General features: G+C 37.4%; 1 protein-coding gene across 1 annotated transcript in view; it reads left to right on the top strand.

Moving 5' to 3' along the window:
* Positions 1 to 18,371, top strand: part of cds1 (CDP-diacylglycerol synthase (phosphatidate cytidylyltransferase) 1) — a 40,430-nt gene extending 22,059 nt beyond the window's left edge. Inside the window, exons 3-13 of the mRNA XM_042488520.2 lie at positions 691 to 787; positions 970 to 1,067; positions 3,685 to 3,824; positions 6,131 to 6,189; positions 7,534 to 7,616; positions 7,999 to 8,086; positions 8,935 to 9,003; positions 10,134 to 10,286; positions 11,020 to 11,139; positions 13,077 to 13,180; positions 13,797 to 18,371. Of these exons, the coding sequence (XP_042344454.1) occupies positions 691 to 787; positions 970 to 1,067; positions 3,685 to 3,824; positions 6,131 to 6,189; positions 7,534 to 7,616; positions 7,999 to 8,086; positions 8,935 to 9,003; positions 10,134 to 10,286; positions 11,020 to 11,139; positions 13,077 to 13,180; positions 13,797 to 13,932 (1,147 nt within the window). The 3' untranslated portion in view covers positions 13,933 to 18,371. The remainder of the gene's footprint in view (positions 1 to 690; positions 788 to 969; positions 1,068 to 3,684; positions 3,825 to 6,130; positions 6,190 to 7,533; positions 7,617 to 7,998; positions 8,087 to 8,934; positions 9,004 to 10,133; positions 10,287 to 11,019; positions 11,140 to 13,076; positions 13,181 to 13,796) is intronic.
* The last annotated feature ends 39 nt before the right edge of the window (positions 18,372 to 18,410 follow it).

The raw sequence follows: 18,410 nt of genomic DNA, 5'->3' as shown, positions 1-18,410 counted from the left end.
ATTGAAATATTATGATTTCTATATTGATGTATTTTCATCGAGTTAACCCTTTGTAACCTGGAGTGACATCACTTTCCTTGTGCCGCTTTAAGAGGCCTTTCACAAGTATTTAAATCTTCAAAAAGTGAGCAAATTGGTGCAACTTCTTTCAAAAACATGGGAAAAAAAACAATTAGCACTTTGGTAAATGTTTTACAAATTGCAAGAAATGTGTAGATTCAGAAATAAAATGTTTAAAACAAGGGAAATATTATATTTCAAATTATAATAAAAAATGATATTACATATTTGATTATTATTACAATTAAAAATTCTTTGAATTTTTAAGCACTTTTTAGGTAATTTTTTAAACCTTTTTTCTTAATTTTTCTACAATTTTTTGCCTACTTTCCAGATTTTATTTTATTTTTTAAAGAAATCAAGCCAATTTGCACAAGTTTCAAATAATTAAAACCAATGTATGCTCTAAATTTCATGTGAATGGCTGCATTGGAAACGTTTTTATGCATCATCCCAACTTTTGTGGAGCTGGGGTCATCACTGGAAATGGAGGCATTGAGCCAGACAGTGAATAAAATATCGGAGTCATACTTTTCACTCTCTGTCTCACTTTGAATGACGGCTCGACTGAAGCATAAATGAACTGATGAAATATTAATGTAATATTGAGGACGTTTCTATTCTCCACAGATGGAAGAACTACTGGATACGAGGAGTTCTGTCTTTAGCCATGATTTCAGGCTTTTTCCTCATCATCTATATGGGACCTGTCACGCTTATATTAGTGGTAAGTGATACTGATAGATACTGTATCTGTCTTTGCTTTTATCATACTGTGCGTTCTTTTTGTTATTTTCTTAGCATTTCTGACTGCTGAAATGATAAGAAAATACTTTAACAGCACTGACTCTCAGTTTGCTCCTCAGGCCTAAACTCGTTTGTCATATTTCTGCTCATCATGTGACGTAGGTCATGACTGTCCAAATCAAGTGTTTCCAAGAAATCATCACCATCGGCTACAGAGTTTACAAATCCTATGAGCTGCCTTGGTTCAGGACACTAAGCTGGTAAGGAGAACGGATTTCACAGCGAACAGCAGATACACTGAAGATGTATTATGAACAGAGACACTAATACTGCATTATTTTTACTTATTTTAAACTGTGTCTTTCTTCAGAGTGACTCTGAGTCATTTGGTGCAGCTGTGTGACTGATCATTGATATTTTAAAGGGTGGACTATTTGTATTCAAGACAGGAAATGTGCAGATATTCTGTGACATATTTCAGAATGTTTCAGGGAAAAAAACAAAGCTTTGTTTGACATGAGATAAATATTTGGTCTATTTGGTCACTATAAATTAGATCACTAAGTCCTTTGGAATTTTTATTAGATGAAAAACATCAACAAACCAGAAAGAAATAAAATATATTTATGTTAATTTAAGTAACAGTTGTTGCTAGTCCTTTAATCTGATAGCAAACAAATTGTGTCTGTACAAATATTTGTTATCTTGTTCACTTGCTTGGAGCTCTAATTTAGTCACAATTATAATAATAATACGAACTTTAAGCATAAAAGTAATAAAACAGGCAGATCTCAAAAAGCATTTAAAGTGCTAAATAAATAAAGTTAAAAAAAAATCAGAATAAAAGCAATAAAAATGCTTTAATTAATACCTCTTGTAACTCCATTTGTTTGGTGTAAAAAAACTAAAAGCTAATTTATCAAGCTCAGTACTGATCTGAGGAGTTTCAGGGGATGAAAAATTCCAGTGAGTGTGTGTGTGTGATGAGAGAAGGATTTTATTTTTAAAAGAGAGGTTTGATGCTTTATGAACAAAAAGGTGGCAGTGTTTCTCTCTTCATTTCAGAAAATAATTTAGTGCAGGACCCATACGTGCTTTAAAGTGATCAGTAAAATCAATTAAAAACATACAGGGAGCCAGTGGAGGGAAGCAAGGATAGGAGTGATGTTCAGAAATTCTCACGAACATCAAAATAATGTAAATAATTCCCAGTCCCGCTCCACATCTGGACCACAGTGGAGCTGTCTGCACGGCGTGACAGTAAATGAGAATATTATGAAGCCAGAAACAGGCAGAAATTCTCCTCTAAAATGCTGACTCAGACCAGCTTTGTCTGCAGGTGGTTTCTCTGAATATGTAACAGCAACCGACCAACACAGAGTCTGCGTTTGTGTTTTTGTGAACAGGTCACCTTCAAATACACACTCACACACTCACACACTCACACACTCACACACTCACACACTCACACACTCACATACTCACACACTCACAGACTCACAGACAGCAGCGCTCAGTGCAGCCAGGAGCAAAGATCACTGCCATGCTGGAAGCAAATGAAGGCTAATTGAAACTTGGCCCCTTCACACACACACACACACACACACACACACACACACACACACACACACACACACACACACACAAACACACACACACACACACACACACACACACACACACACACACACAGATCAGAGGTCAATGTACAGCGGGCAAGAAATGCTGGTTGACATTTAAACCCGGTGACTCACAAAACATCCAACACAAAAAGAGATTTTTTAATATACTATATGTTTGCACACATTTCAGATTACAGTGCACACATTATTATTAGACATACCTCCAATATTATAATACACATATGATTGTTATTGGCACATACATAAACTACAATATTTGCATGTATTAATATACATGATGCCATACATCACATTTATTAATTTTTATGTTTATTACTATTGTTATATGTTATGTTATTGTTACTAGGGGTCAACCGATATTGGTTTTTCGGGGCCGATGACAGTTATTTGCAGTTAATGAGACAGAATAAGACCGATATTTGGGATATGCATTTACAATAAAAATGAAAATCTTTCTGTCAATTTTTAGAAGTTGGAAGATAATACACTCCAACTCAAAACTTTGTTTAAATGCCTTTAGGAAACTTTCAGCATCATATACAGCAAAGTTCCCAGCAACTTTCTATTTTATAAAGTCAAGTGAAAATTTAAATAAAAATGAATAAAAATAGCTCCACAAGGCTTTACAAAGTAAAAATTCCCCCCATGCTGACACTTTCTTTGCACTTTTTAATGTTTATTGTTTGATTGTTTCTTAACAACAAACTATTGATACTTGGATCGCTTGCATGAATGTTTTACATCAACTTCTTATTTATTTTTTGCTTTATTTTATCTCTCTCGAATTTTGTTGTCTATAACAAAAATAATTGACCATGTTATTTATTGTTGTGCGTCTCTACCTCTCTCTCTCTTTCCTATGTATCATTCTGTGATCTACTGTAATTTTATTGTTATTTATAACCTCTGTTGCCGCGTCTGTCTGTCCTGGAGGGATCCCTCTTACTCTCCCTACCATTTTTTTTCCCTTGTTAAAGGAGTTTTTCGGGGAGTTTTCCTTAGTTAAAATGAGGGTCTAAGGACAGAGGGATGTCGTATGCTGCAAAGCTCTCTGAGGCTGATTTAGATTTTTGATTTTGGGCTTTATAACTAAAATTGAATTGAAATATAAAAACTAAACACTTGCATTTAGTATTCACACAGTGAAAACCTGTCTACTTGACTCTTTGCTGAGAGGTTTTCAAACATATTTTGAAACAAAGAAAACTGATCCTTCTCTGTTTTATTGCCTCAGGTACTTCCTGATTTGCGTCAACTACTTCTTCTATGGTGAAACTGTTGCGGATTACTTTGGGGCGCTGGTGCAGAGGGAGGAACCTCTGCAGTTCCTGGCTCGCTATCACCGCTTCATCTCCTTCGCTTTGTACCTCGCAGGTGGGTCTCGCCCTCAAGACAATACGCCCGCCATATCTCGAAAAACACACACGCTCTTTGGCCTCTCGGCTCGCAGGTGGATCGGATTCCCGCAGACGCAGCGCGTGTTTGAGTCGAGTTACAAATCACATTACCGGGGAGATAATAGAAGAAACAGAGAAACAAAGACCTCAGGGAGACTTACACTAAAACACACGATTTTACAAAGTGATTTACATTAGCACGAGGTAATCTCCTCTTTTTCCTCAGAGCTTTCATTCACTGAAAGGACGGTTTATTGCTCTGGTGAGCTGCAGTGAGATGAGCCATAAAACCACAAACACTGAGCTGTAGCTTTTAGCAAGATACTCAGCATATACCAAGAGATTCACATGCGTTTGTGTGTAAAATATTTTATAGGAAAGTTCCCTTTCTGCTAAGCGATGTTCTTTAATGGATCATACCAGTGTTTTTTTCTATCTGCTGTGAATACCATCAACTTTAACATTTTAACACTTTTATGATGTGTTTCGCTGCTTCTACTGAGCCGCTGATTTTCATTCATGTCAGTGCAGAATGAAAACCACCTTTTGGAAATTTGAATTAATCCATCGCAGTAACATGTTTGGTGGCTGCTCGATCACGCCGTGATAGAGTGGTGAAGTAATGAGTCCTGAAACGTGGAAGTCCGTTAGCCCTTTTGCGCTTCCAGTTCCCTCGCCTCTCGGGTTTTTTGAATGGGTTTTCGGTAAAATGCCTCAAATACAAAAAGTCTTGCATTAAACATTAAAGTTTGGTAAACATAGGCTAATGACATTTAGATGTTTTGTTCTGCAAATACGTCCGTACAAACCAGATTTTTGAACTTTTATGGTTTTATGCATTTTAAAAAAGGTGGTTGCTAACAAGTGGCCTAATCGGACTTCAGTGTTTGTCGTTAGACGTCATCACAGAAACTCATTCAAACCCTGCTGCCTTTACAGCTTTATCCCAACAGTCACATTTGAACTTGTAGATTTATTTGTTTATAATATTTTTCAATTGTGTTTTAATGTATTTATACAGTGAAGCTGAATAATTTGGGGTGGAGACATTTAAGATGTGCGACCACGATATAGTTGGTTTATAGCCTAACAATAGCTTTTAGTAGTTAAACGGTTTTTAGGTGTAATTTGGTCGAATGAAAATAGTTCTTACATAAAACCTTTCACAGCAAGGTCTGTGGATTATTTTGAGTAACAGGATCATGATTTCTGGAAAAAGACAATTTTTCAAGTGTTGTTTTTTGGCGTTTCGAGAACCACAAGCTGAGCAGCATCTAGTTCCATTATTTTGGAGAGCAGGCAGACATCTCTAAGGCCGATATCTCTAACACTCTGTAACTCACATGATCTCTGGATTTTTAAATAGAACTAACATAATTTTAGGATGATATGTCACTTGCATATGAGACATTCAAAGTTTGGCAAAAATCCTTCAGTTTCTTTCTTATTAAGAGTTTAGTTCTGCTTCTCCTGGACTGTGTGGGTGCGGTTCAAATAGGTTTGATCAGCAGTGCTGACGGCAACAACATGACAACTGTCATCACATTATGATTAAAATATTACAAAATCCTTACTGGTGCATGTAAGTATGTAAAATACTCCATTTTCCAACTGAGAACAGCACAGACAAAAGCACAAACACAGAAACTTCTCCTGTGAAATAACCAAAAAAGGTGAAAATTAGCTTAGTGCTCATAATAACAGCTGATTTTGGAAAATTTATTTTAAGGCCCTTAAAGTCTGTACTGCAGAACGATCAATATTAAGATAAGTTAGCAGCTTTCTGATCTTAATAGCTGCTGCTGTGACTGAGTTTCCCTCTGGGACGCATGAATTAGAGTTTCTCTGTAGTTCATTTTAGAGTCTGAAGCTGGGTGAAAACATTTTTTTCTGAGTGTTTTTGAGTTTCAGTCGACTCACCCAGTCGTCAGCAGCAGTTCGAAGCCCCCAAGCACATTCTCAGCGAGACAGTAACGCCTCCCCCCGAGGGCCTTCTCAGGTGTGTGTGTGTGTGTGGACAAACCTGACAGGAGCTTTCAGCCGTCGGCCTCCTCAACTCCCATTCTCACGTCTGAAATCTAAAATCCAATCGCCAAACTCATAAATGCCCCCAGATGTTTTTGCAAAAGAAAATATTGAATTGTTCAGTCACAGGCATGCTACACACACACACACACACACACACACACACACACACGTTTCCATACAGCATACAGTAAAAAATGTGTTAAATGTTTTGAATCTACCGTAAAACCTGACAGCATGTTGTCTACTCTTTCACAGGTTTCTGCATGTTTGTGCTGAGTTTAGTGAAGAAACATTACCGCCTGCAGTTTTATATGGTGTGTATCAGCCAAGTAACCCTCTCCTCCTCCTCTTCCTCCTCCTCCTCCTCTTTCTTCTCCTCCACCGCTAACCTCCACCTATCCATCCCCCTCCACTGCTTCTTTACTCCCTGTATTACTCACAGATTAGCTTCCCACATTTACTCTGTAGAACATTATGCAGGACTTCTACAATGACTTCAGCTTTATTTCACTTCACATGCATCTGTTTTGCTTTTTCTGCCGTCTGTTGCAACTTTTGTGCACCACCTCATTGGTCCAAACTAACTTTAGTAGTAACCTAATTAGTGTTTTAGTAGTATTTTTCATATATTGACCAGGACTGTATTCAAAAATTCAGTAAAACTGAAATTCCACCTACTTGTCAACCGATGTTGATGCAGGGAAAAAATCTGCACGCTCTCTGTAGATTAACTTAATCTCCTCAGCATTTTTTTTCTGTGTCACAGGGTTCAACATTAACCAGGGTTCCTGTGGATCAAATCTTAAAAGGAATTCATCAATATAAAAAAAGGCTTTAACTACGGTTGTATTGACCTGCATTAATCTTTCAAAAGTCTTAAAAACGCATTGTAAAATCGAGTTAATTGATAATATCTATTTTTTGCTCTTTAATTTTATTAATTCTTTTTCTGAAATTTGTCATGATCGGAGTCCAAGGAGTGGAATCTCACGTGCAATTTGAGAAACACAAAATCGTCCAGAAAACCAGCAATAAATATCAGATATTTCCCACATGTATTTATTTATTTTCAGTACTTTTTCTAATTCTTGTAATTTTTTTAAACTTTTTTTTCTAATTTTGGGGCCATGTCTTGTTAGCTTGCATATTGCCCAGCCCCTTATGTTTTTTGAAAGAAATCAAAACAATTTGCTCAGGTTTTAAAAAGTATAGACTCACTGAATTTTCATATTTTACATATATATTCAAATTACTATAAAGTGTCCAGACACTTTATGATCACATAATCACGTAGCAAAAAGTCTTAAAAGGTCACTTTTTCAGCTCAAATACTCAGTTCTGTTTAGTTTCATTATGCTGCTGTTTTTAAAGTTACTTGAATCATTCTGTTGCATGCAGTTTCCCAAAATCCTCATGTGACTATGTCCAGTAAATTTGTGACACTCATGCCCAAATGTCTGACACAGCTTTTTCCATTCTGCTGCCTGCTCTTCTCACACCGTCATGTGTTTTCGGCTTCGTCACTGTCGCTCACTTTGTCTGTCAGTCCGTGTCTCGTTTGTGCGACTCCCACTATTTCTGACACACTTCTGAGCAGGCGCGGCCACATTCCAGTGCAGTGACGCTGTGGTGTTTGTGTTTTGTGTTTGCCATTCCAGTTTGCTTGGACCCATGTGACCCTGTTGATTGTGGTAACTCAGTCCCACCTTGTCATTCAGAACCTGTTTGAAGGGATGATCTGGTAAGCAGGACGCTGACAGACCAGAGGAGCGCGCCTCGCTGTCTCTATCGCTGCACATGTTTGTCGTCGCAAGTGTGTTCTCACTGTTGTGATGCTCTTCATACAGGCTTTAAAAGTGTAGTAATGCAACAGAAAGCAACCAGAGCCAACAATCTATATAAAAATCCAAGCTATTTACACAAATAAAGGATATTGTGTTTTAATTAACTGCTCTAAGAGAAAAATGTGTAGATGAAAATGGATTTAGTTACCTAGTAACACAAGTTATTTAATTATCCACAGACACATTTTCCAGCCAAAGCCAGAACTGATGAGATTTTGGCTTGTGAATTGTTTGAGTTCCTCCTCCAACTCTTAACTTTGTGCAAATTCCTTGTTACAGGTTCATTGTCCCGATCTCCATTGTGATCTGCAATGACATCATGGCCTATCTGTTTGGTTTCTTCTTTGGGAGGACTCCGCTGATCAAGGTAAATCAAATACTGTCTGATGTTTTAAGCCTAACTGCTGTTTTTGAAGGTATACTGTGCAGGTATCGTCACGCCACCAAAGCAGAAGGTGAAAGTCGACCCTAGATTGGCATTTTGGTATTTTGTTTCAGCTATTTTTTTTCCTGGATTGCCTTTTAAAGACCTGAAATCACGTGCATGCTGTGACAGTACACGCACAGAAACATTGACCACAACAATTCAGAAGAAAAGAAGAAAATCCAAGCAGAGTCTCTGCAGAGGAATGCACCGTCACACACCTTTAGTGGGTCGTTAGGGATGAATTTTGACAAAATGACAATTTTTGGTGAAGATCTGAGTAGAACTGATGCTCATTTGAATTGTAAGGAGCCTCTGGATCTTCCCCCAGAGGAACTGGTGTGGTTGGAGTGAATATCTTGGCAACTGCCTCACGACTCGTAGCCAAATAAGTGTCAGAAAAACAAATAGATGGATTTGACTCCATTTATTATTCTGCTCACAGTCATCAGGTGTCATCTCCTGCCTCTTAACATCTCGTCAGTCCAGAGCGGACTGACAGAGCATCAGTCGAACCTGCTAATAAAGAACTCCTTTCTCAAATGCACTGAACACCAGAGGCTCAAAGTCCACTCTTTAAATGATTTAAATGTTAACGCTATAAGATTAAATGCAGGTTAAATACAGGACAGACGTTTTTTAAGGTTGCTGATGCTGTTCATCATGAACACAAGAGCTATTCAGTAACTGAGGTCAGGAGGAAGAAAAGCGGTTTATTTAAAATCACATGTAGTTTGTGGCGAGGCTGATGTCATGTTGATGTGAAAGACAGCCTCTGTTTCTGTCCGCAGCTCTCACCCAAAAAGACCTGGGAGGGCTTCATCGGAGGTTTCTTCTCCACTGTGGTCTTTGGCTTCATCGTAAGTACACTGTGTTTGCTTTTGCGACTTGCTCACGTAGTTCGTTTTTTCTTCTACTCACAGAGAAGCAGCTCACAGTGACAGGTACACTAGAATGAGATGTAATCTGCCAAATTTTTGTGTAGATAAGAAACAGGCCTTGTCAAAATGTATGACTTGTTTGTGCTGTAACTGTTTGCTGTTTCCCATCATGCTAACAACTACCAGACAGCGCTTTCATAACGATGAGTCACATGATCTGTAGTATTATTATTATTATTTCAATGAAAAATATCTTAATTGTACACAATTATGAATCTTAAGTCAATATATGCTCCCATTGAAATCATATTTTATAAATCTAGGATATATAAACATTAAAGCTAATTTCAAACCAAAACTAACAATTGAAAAAAGGGAGGAAAAAGGAGACAAAAGTGCTAAAAATTAAAAAAATGATAATGATTCTGTCACTTTATTTTATTTTATTTATTTATAAATATCATAATTATATATTTATAATTATTTTACAGAATTTTTTAAGAACTTTTTTTTCAGTTTATTTCCCCTTTCCCCAAAACTTTATTTGTATAGCACCTTTCATACAAGAAATGCAGCACAATGTGCTTTACAACAAAGAAATAACATATAACAAGTGCTTCACATGAAAGGACATAGATGACAAAGAAAAAATAAAACCTGCTTTTGAAAAGATGAGATCAGAATAGAATACATAGATTGCATCTTCACATGGATAAATCCCACTTGATAATACTAATAAAAGTAAGAAAAAAATAATGTTAAAAATAGATTGCACAGAATACATAACGTAAGATGAAAAATAAAACCCACTGAGATAATATTAATGAAAATAAAGTTTAAAAATGGTGTTTAAAATGCATAAAATTAAGGAAAATCAAATATTTTAAAGAGGTGCAGCAGTGTGAGAGAGAAGAAAAATGCAAAGCAGTTGATGCAGTTAAAGGATAAAATGAAGAGATACGTTTCTCAGTTTTCTTTTAGAAAATATTTAGCGACGTGGCTTCTCTGATATCTGTGGGCAGTGACTTCCAGAGCTTTGAGGCATAACTGACAAGCGCTGCATCCCCAATTTTCTTAGAAGAAAATCTCTCCTTTGTTTCGACCCTCAGCTGGCCTACCTCCTGTCTCAGTTCCAGTACTTTGTGTGTCCCGTGGGCTTCAACAGTGAGACCAACGGGTTTACGGTTGAGTGTGAGCCCTCTGATATCTTTGTGATGCAGGAGTACACTCTTCCCGCTGTGGTGCAAAACACACTGAGATGGGTAAGACTTTGTCTTTATGTTTCTCTGTTAAGTGTTATGCATCAACTAAGACCATTTGAAATATTATGGATTATCTAAATCAGAGATTTCATCATTGTAAACATATTCTTTGTCATTACATTGTAAGACTATTAACCCTTAGGAACTGTTTAGCGCATTTTACAAGCTTTCATTTTTTTCACTTTTTGATAATTCGGGCTGTGTTCATGCATGTGGCAAAATTTCGGCAAGATTGTATATTTTTGTTTAATCTGTGAATTTTCAGCTCAACAATAACAACATTAGGTCTAAAATACACTGTAAACCAAAATTATACTTTCAGACTGTTAAGTGCAAAAAATGCTCCATTGAAACTCATTCAAACTGTAATTTGTGATCCCAAAGACACCAAAGCATAAAAACATACAATATATTATTTCTGGGTGTCATTTTGGGCTTTTTTTAATTTTTAGTATTTTCCACCTGTTGACGTCATGTTTTTTTCATCTGAAACATTATTATGTTGGTTAATCTTAGTTGTTAAAAGCAACCACACTTAATTATCTATTAAGGTTAAAGGTTTTAATTTATGGAAAAACTACAGAGTGGAAATTAAATCATGTAGAAGCTTAAAAAACATTTTTAAAACAACATTTTGAGGTGATATGAGATGGCAGAACAAAGAGGGTCACAACATGGCTTTGTGTTGTGTGTAAAATCACATTTGTCATGTTTGTCCTCGTTTCTCTTTCAGAAAACGGTGAACCTGTACCCCTTCCAGATCCACAGCATCTTCCTCTCGTCCTTCGCGTCTCTCATCGGGCCTTTCGGCGGCTTCTTTGCCAGCGGCTTCAAGCGAGCCTTCAAAATCAAAGTAAAGAACATCCTTTTGTTTCTTCTCCTCTTTTGTCCAACTTAACTTAATCTGTTATTTACTTTCATTCATTTAAAGGAGCAGCCTGCAACATTCAGAGCAAATCTGTGATTCAGTCTGAGCAGGGATTTACTGCACACGGCTCTCAACATGGAGGTGGTTGAGAAGCTGATGGTGCCAACAGTGGGAACAGTGCTAACGTTAGTTTTTTTTTATTTTCAAAGAGTTAGACACCCGTGAAAGACGCGTGAAAGACATGTGAAAGCAGCGCTAAAAAAGTGAGGTCACTTTGGGTTTCTAAGGGTTAACTGCTACTTACTTAACTGAGCACGTCAGTCTCTATTCTTCTTTTTTTTTTTAAAGCCAAGAATTAATTTATTTTTTAATACAGAAATGAATTGAACTTAACAACTGGCTATTTATTTATTCATTTATTTATTTAACTAAACGTGGACCACAGGACGATTAGCTGTTTTCGAGGGCACAGCTGATAGGGATCCTAACAAATAAACAAACTCATATATTGAGTTTTGTAACCAGAAAAACATCATTTATTCATCATTAATGAAGAAGTTGAATGTGCAGATAATGCACAATATATACAATAGCCTATGTGTAGTTTTCACTCAGATCAGCTTTTTTTAGGTGTAATTTAAGTATCATTTGCGCACCACTTTATCATCGCAAGTTTACAGCTAACATCTGTGTAATCTGTTACCAAAGACTGAGTAAACACACTCCACTGACTGGAGCTCCACCCCGAGCCACAGACACACAGAGATAAGTTTAGGCGAGGCGTTTGAACATTGCAGAAACGGGTCGGACCACTTCAACTGAAGAGCAGAGATTTGACTTAAAGTGACAGGTAGCTCAGCGGCGCTTTGCCTGATCCCTCACACAGCAGCACACGGTCATTACTGCAGGCTGCAGCGGTGAGCTGCAGCCTCCTGCTGGCAGCTGCTGAGCGGCTCCGCTGCAGCCTCCGGGGTTTCAGCACCTTGTTTAAGGACTCCCAGCTGGGAAAAGTCATTTCTCAAACAACTGAGCCGGTTAGTGTTTGTGTAGTCAGGGCTTTGTAGCACATCTCCACCTAGTGACACCATGTGTGGCTGACAGGTGAAACACCAGAGAAGCACCAAAAAATGAGTTAACATACACTGATAACCACATTCACGTTCCTCCTGCTAACCCCTTGAAACCTTGATCAACATCAGTTTTCTTGTGCTGTGTTGAGATGCGTTTCACAAAAGATTTAACCCTTGAAACTCTAAGGAAACATGGGGGAAAAGGCTATGAGCAACTTGGCTAAAAATGTCCTACATATTGCAAGAATTTAGTAGAAGATGACAAGAAAATGACCTCAAAAAAGTTTGAAAGGAAGAGGAAAATTTTAAAAATTCTAGGAAAAATGTCCAGGAGAAAATTATTATTATTATTATTATTATTATTATTATTATTATTATTATTATTATTATTATTATTATTATTATTATTATTATTATTATTATTAACTGTATTTTTGTTATTTTTAATAATAATAAAAATAACTTATTTTTATAGCACAGTTCACACAGCAAGTGCAATTTAAAGTGCACAGTAAAGTTACACAGTAAAAAATAAAAATACTGATAAAAGTCAATACAATAAAATCAAGAAGATTACAACCACATGCACACACCCAGACACATACATGCACACATTCAAGAGAGATTATAATTATTATAACCAGATATTTAAAATTATGTAACAAAAATAAATTGTGTGCTTTTTTTCCCAAGACTTTTATTGATCATTCCTGTCTGTTTTTTTTAAAAAAATTTTTTAAATTTATTTCTTAGCTTATTTTCATGTCCTTTTTTTCTCATTTTTGGAACTTGTCTTGTTATTTGGGGTTTGAGTTCAGATGTGATGACACTCTGGTCTCTCTGCTCCTGCAGGACTTTGCTAACACCATCCCGGGCCACGGCGGCATCATGGATCGATTCGACTGTCAGTACCTGATGGCCACCTTCACACACGTCTACATAGCCAGCTTCATCAGGTAAGAGGAGGAGCAGAGTCTCAGCAGCAGAGGTGTTTGAGGGTGAAATCTAAAAAAAGTTCCTCACTGTCATTTTAGGATTCATATGTTTGTATATCAGTTTTCGTAGAGCTTCAGATGGCTGTGAAAAGGTTTTTGGAAGAGTGTGGAGTTGCATCTCCGGCTCATTGTCTGTCAGAAGAAAATCAGACACTTAAGTAAAGATATTAACCCTTTAAGACTCGGATTGACATCACACTTCTTGCGCTGTGTCCTCTTCAAATTGATTTGCTTTCTTTTGAAAATATGGGGGGAAAAGCAATGAGCAACAAATGTCTTTTACTTTTAGCAAGCTACATTTATAATAATCACCATTGTATATTTAAAATTATTTTACAGAGTTATTCATATATTTTAAAGCACTTTTTGTCAGGTCATTTCCTTTTTTGTGTGTTTTTACTTTTAATCTGTGTTTTTCCCCCTAATCTTCAGATCTTGTACTTTTTATGCTATGATTTGGGTAATTTATCCTTAAATGTCTAATTGCCTTATCTGCCGTCACACACTGCTGACGCGTGCCGTGTGAAACGGGCCTAACCGAGCGTGCAAACGTACTGACTGAAGTGTTGTCCTGCAGGGGACCGAACCCAAGCAAAGTGCTGCAGCAGCTGTTGATGCTTCAGCCTGAACAGCAGCTCAGCATTTTCCACACTCTGCACTCCCAGCTGAGAGAGAGGGGCATGCTCCCCCCCGCCGCCGCACAGGCCGAGTGAACGACCGGCCGGCTTCACGGGGATGACGGCTGGAGGAGTGTGTGTGATGGTTTGGAGAGTTTGTGTAAGCATGTACAAACACACACACACACACACACATACACACACACACTCTTAGATATGGCCGTATGGTGTGTGAGCCTCAAGGCGTCCATCGTCATCCTGCCGACTCTTCATCCGACTTCCAACCAGCTCAAAATGACGACTTTGAAAATGAGGCGACTCTCCAGACTACGTGGAATAACCTCGTAGGAAAAAAAACAAAACAACACAATACCAACATCAACAAAAAATAGTTGCTTTTCACCTGGACTGGCACATAAACGACACCCCGCTTCACGAGCAAACGGGCAGTCCCCATCCTACAAACTCACAGACTGAAGACAAAATCAAACAAAACGGACTCTAAAGCACACGGCTTTCTGGATGGCGGATGTGCAGTTTCCCCGTGGACGGCAAACATTGCACTGACTTTAGCTAAACAAACGGATTTAAGGAGCTTTTACCAGCATAAACTGGGCCCAAAGTGTCGGGCATGTGGACCTGAGCGACAGCAAACGGACTGTTGAGACTCGTCTTTCTGGGGTTTTGGGTGTGTGGGCGAAGCGATGATGCAGCAGTGCGGTCAGAATACTGTAGACACTGTTTTATATACTATGCTCTATTTAATGGTCCTAACCTCACAGCGTAACAAAACATGTAGCATGTACGCAAGTCCTGTCTCGGCGACTGCTAAACGAAGCCATGTTTATTCTCTTCTTCCACAGCGTGAACTTTTTAGCTTTTAGGTTTCTGTCTAAATCTAAATAACTCGCACAACTAAAGTCAACTCAGATTGACTGTAGGCATGTAAACGCAGAAACTAGAGCATCAGCACTCGAGTTAATGTATTGTACATAAATATACTGAAGATATTTAGCTGAACTAATACATACTATAACTACTTGTGTGACCTGCTGGGGAAAAAGAAAAACACTTTTAAGCTATGAGAAATGATATGCAAAAATAGAGATGTAACTCATTTGTAGCCTTTAGCATGAACAAATTAGATTTTTATGAGGTGGGGGTGTAGATTTGATCTGAGGTTGCTGCTTATTTAAAGGTGTGCTGGGTGAACCTTTACCTGAGACTGGGACAAAGGATTTAAATGAATAGTTTGGCATTTGGAAAATGTGCTTATTCTTGCAGAGAAACCACTCTCATGTCTGGAGCCGGAGCTGGAAAATAAGTAGGATAAATACTGGAAGAAGGGGGAAACATTAAAATTAAAAAACGTGCCTACCAACATCTGTAGAGCTCACTAACGAACTAATGAAATTTCTGCAAAGCAGCTCACTGATGGACCCTTTTACAGCCAGCGTCATCAAAACGATGCATGCATGTGTTGACGGTGGAAGTGGCGTTTTGCCCAGCCATCCAAGCAAGCTTTAAACGTTGAATTAAAAGTGTACGGAGCGGGGCGCCGGGTAGCTCAGCTGGTAGACGGTGCCCCGTATTCAGAGGCTGTGTGTCCTCGTTGCAGCGGCCGTGTTCGAGTCCAACTGGCAGCCCTTTCTCATCTCCCTTCCCTGTCTTCCCTCCTGCTGTCTCATCATATTAAGGCCATAAAAGTCCAAAAAAACAACATAAAAAAAAGGTCAAGCTGTACTTTGGCTGAAATATATGATGGAAAATGTCTCTCTCCTTTGAGAACACAGATGATTTGTCCGTAGGAAATAATGAGTTTGCTCTGCAGAATTTTGGACTTGAGCTTTTAGTGCGAAAACCCTAAAAGGATGCTGGCACATGTTGTATAAACAAAGCTGACATGGCAATTGTGACGTCTACCATTGGTTTTTCCTGTTTTGAAGCCTCGAGTTTAGCATTTTGGAGTCATGGAGGACATGCATTTCTAGGCTTGTTTCCTAAATTTAAAGGTGGTAATGACTCAATCAAAAGGTAGCCACACTCTCAGGCATACCCTGATTTATCATCTGTTATACTCGAAATGGGACCATAATTTAAAAAATGATCATGCTTTATTTAACTTGGAAATTGAGACCATATAAACATTAGGAAAATGTTTACCGAGATAATAAATCATATTAGAAGTAGAGCCATTTTCTCATAGACTTCTATTAAATTGATTAACCGCTTCATTGCCAGCATTAAACAAACAGGATATGAGAGTAAATAAAGTTTTGGAAGTTTGACGAAAGACTAAACAATCTGAGCTTTAAAGGAGTACTTTTGGAAAAAAAAAAGGCTTTTCCCCCCTGATAGTCACACATACATAAGCGTGGTATCTTAGAAAGAGAGTAAGCACATTTTCCAAAACTTTTCCTCTAAAAAAAAGAAAAAACAACTGTGCTTCCTTTATCGATTTAACCAATGATTTTAGTTGCACTGTAGCGGTAGATAGGTGGGGGTGCACCAGACCCCTCCGAAAGTTCCCACATCTTCAGACTCAACTCTCTTTAAACTGTTAAAAAAATCTTGCTATTTTAAAGTCTTCTTATTCATTAAATCACTGTTAAATTATTACATTTTGAATGTAGTTTGTGACATAAGATGTTGTAACAAGAGATCTGAGGACATTTGGAGCCTATATACTGTACAACGAGTGTGTTTATACAGTTTTACAGTACTGTGTTTACACATACTGCATCTTAAGTATATAAAAATCTAATGGGTGATTGATTTTTTTTTAGCAATATCTTCTGCAGGTTGCAGTTTGATTGAGTAGAACATGAGTTGGATGATTTAATTCAACAGGAAATCTGTGGCATTTATGATAAATCACCAGTGTGATGAAGGAGACGACACATTTTATAAGCGTGTTACGAGGCACCAGACGTGGCCGAGAAGATTGTCTGATTGAATCCAGACCTTTTTCGGAGAGAAATGTTTACCAAAGCACTGTCTGATTAACACTGATTTCCTTCCGTTATTGAGAAAAAAAAAAAAAAAAAAAGCTCCGGGGCCCAGGTCCAAACCGCCGTCTCCTTCCGACATCCTCTCTTTGTTCTGAAAAAATGACAAAAACGAGGAGCGTTTGGAGCCGGGCTGCGCTCTGGAGGCCTGTGCAATGGGTGTTACTCTGTTCTGAGGATGTCATAATTTATTTCTCGGTTTGTTCTGTTCATGTTTTTCCTCATAGAAGTGCATTTTAGGGTGTTTCCCCCCATCTGAAGTGAAGGGGTGTGCTGGGTAGATTTTTGGGACCAGCTGTATTGTACTGTATGAATCTATAAAAACCTCTCTGCGGCGAAACTCACACTACTGCTTTACAAGCTTCACTGTCCAACTTACAACTGAACGAGATGACGCAGAGCACGCAGACGTCCGGACAGCGTTCACACGAAAGCAATTTGACCAAAAAATCAACACGAACAGCAAATGGTCAAATTATTCAGAATTTATTTAAGCTGTTTTTGTATGGAGTCTGGAGTGTGCCACCAGAATAATTAAACGCTTTTATTGGTTAATGAATCAGTGAGTTAATCAAAGATTTCAAAAATGTGAAGTAGTTTTTAAAAACTTTACATTTTAATTTGGCCATTTCAAAATCAAAATTATCATCTACTGTCTCAATTGATTATGCAGTTTATCTTTGTGTTGAAATTAGGGATCAACTGATAACGGTTTTTCAGAGCCGATACTGTTTATTAGTAGTTCATGAGACCGATAACCAATATTTGGAACCGATACGTATTTACACCAAAAATACTATAATAATACAATAATACAAATATTTGTGTTAATGTTTAGAATTTGGAATATAAAAAAATCCAATGCAAAACTTTGTTTCAATGCCTTTAACTAATGTTAAATCAAAACTGAAACTTTCAATATCATGTACAGCACGTCCCCAGCAACTTCTTTTTTTTTTTAAATTCAAGTGAAAAATTAAATAAATAATGAATAAATAAAAAATAGCTCTCTGTAACTGTCTCTGTCTCTCTATCACTTAAACACAGCAATTTGTTTTTTTAATAATTAAAAATTATCCTATTCTCTTGGCACTCTTTAGACTCTATAGGTTTACAGCTGTAATTGAAATTAGATCAGAGTTGTTGTGTGGACTAATTTATATTATATATTTATATTATTATAATATGAAACACTTGTGGTACACAAACGTGTAAAGGTAGGTAAAGAAAAGTTTATTAGCCCAAATGTCAGGTAATGATGCACTGCAGATGTTTGGTTGCTCGTCTGTTTAATTTATCATTTTGTGTATATTTTGTTTGATTTGCTTTTGAGCAGAAATGTTTTCTAATGAAAATCTATAGTTTTTGGAGTGGATAAGATTGAAAAGCGACACTTGAGGAAGTACGCTGTTAATATATAGGGGCAATACGAAGTCGTGTATAAACCACATATTGATATCTTGTTAGGGATATTGTGAAGCTGTTTACTGTATGGAGGTGAATAAAGTTTTTTTTTCTTTAAAATAATGCACTTTTTGTTCATTATGCTCAACAAAACAGAATTTG

The sequence above is a fragment of the Plectropomus leopardus genome, chromosome 4 (genome assembly GCF_026936395.1).
Source record: "Plectropomus leopardus strain MGB_pleo_1.0 chromosome 4, ASM2693639v1, whole genome shotgun sequence".
NCBI classification, from domain to species: Eukaryota; Metazoa; Chordata; class Actinopteri; order Perciformes; family Serranidae; genus Plectropomus; species Plectropomus leopardus.
The sequence above is the reverse complement of the archived record's forward strand: the minus strand, read 5'-3'. Positions and strand labels throughout refer to the sequence as shown.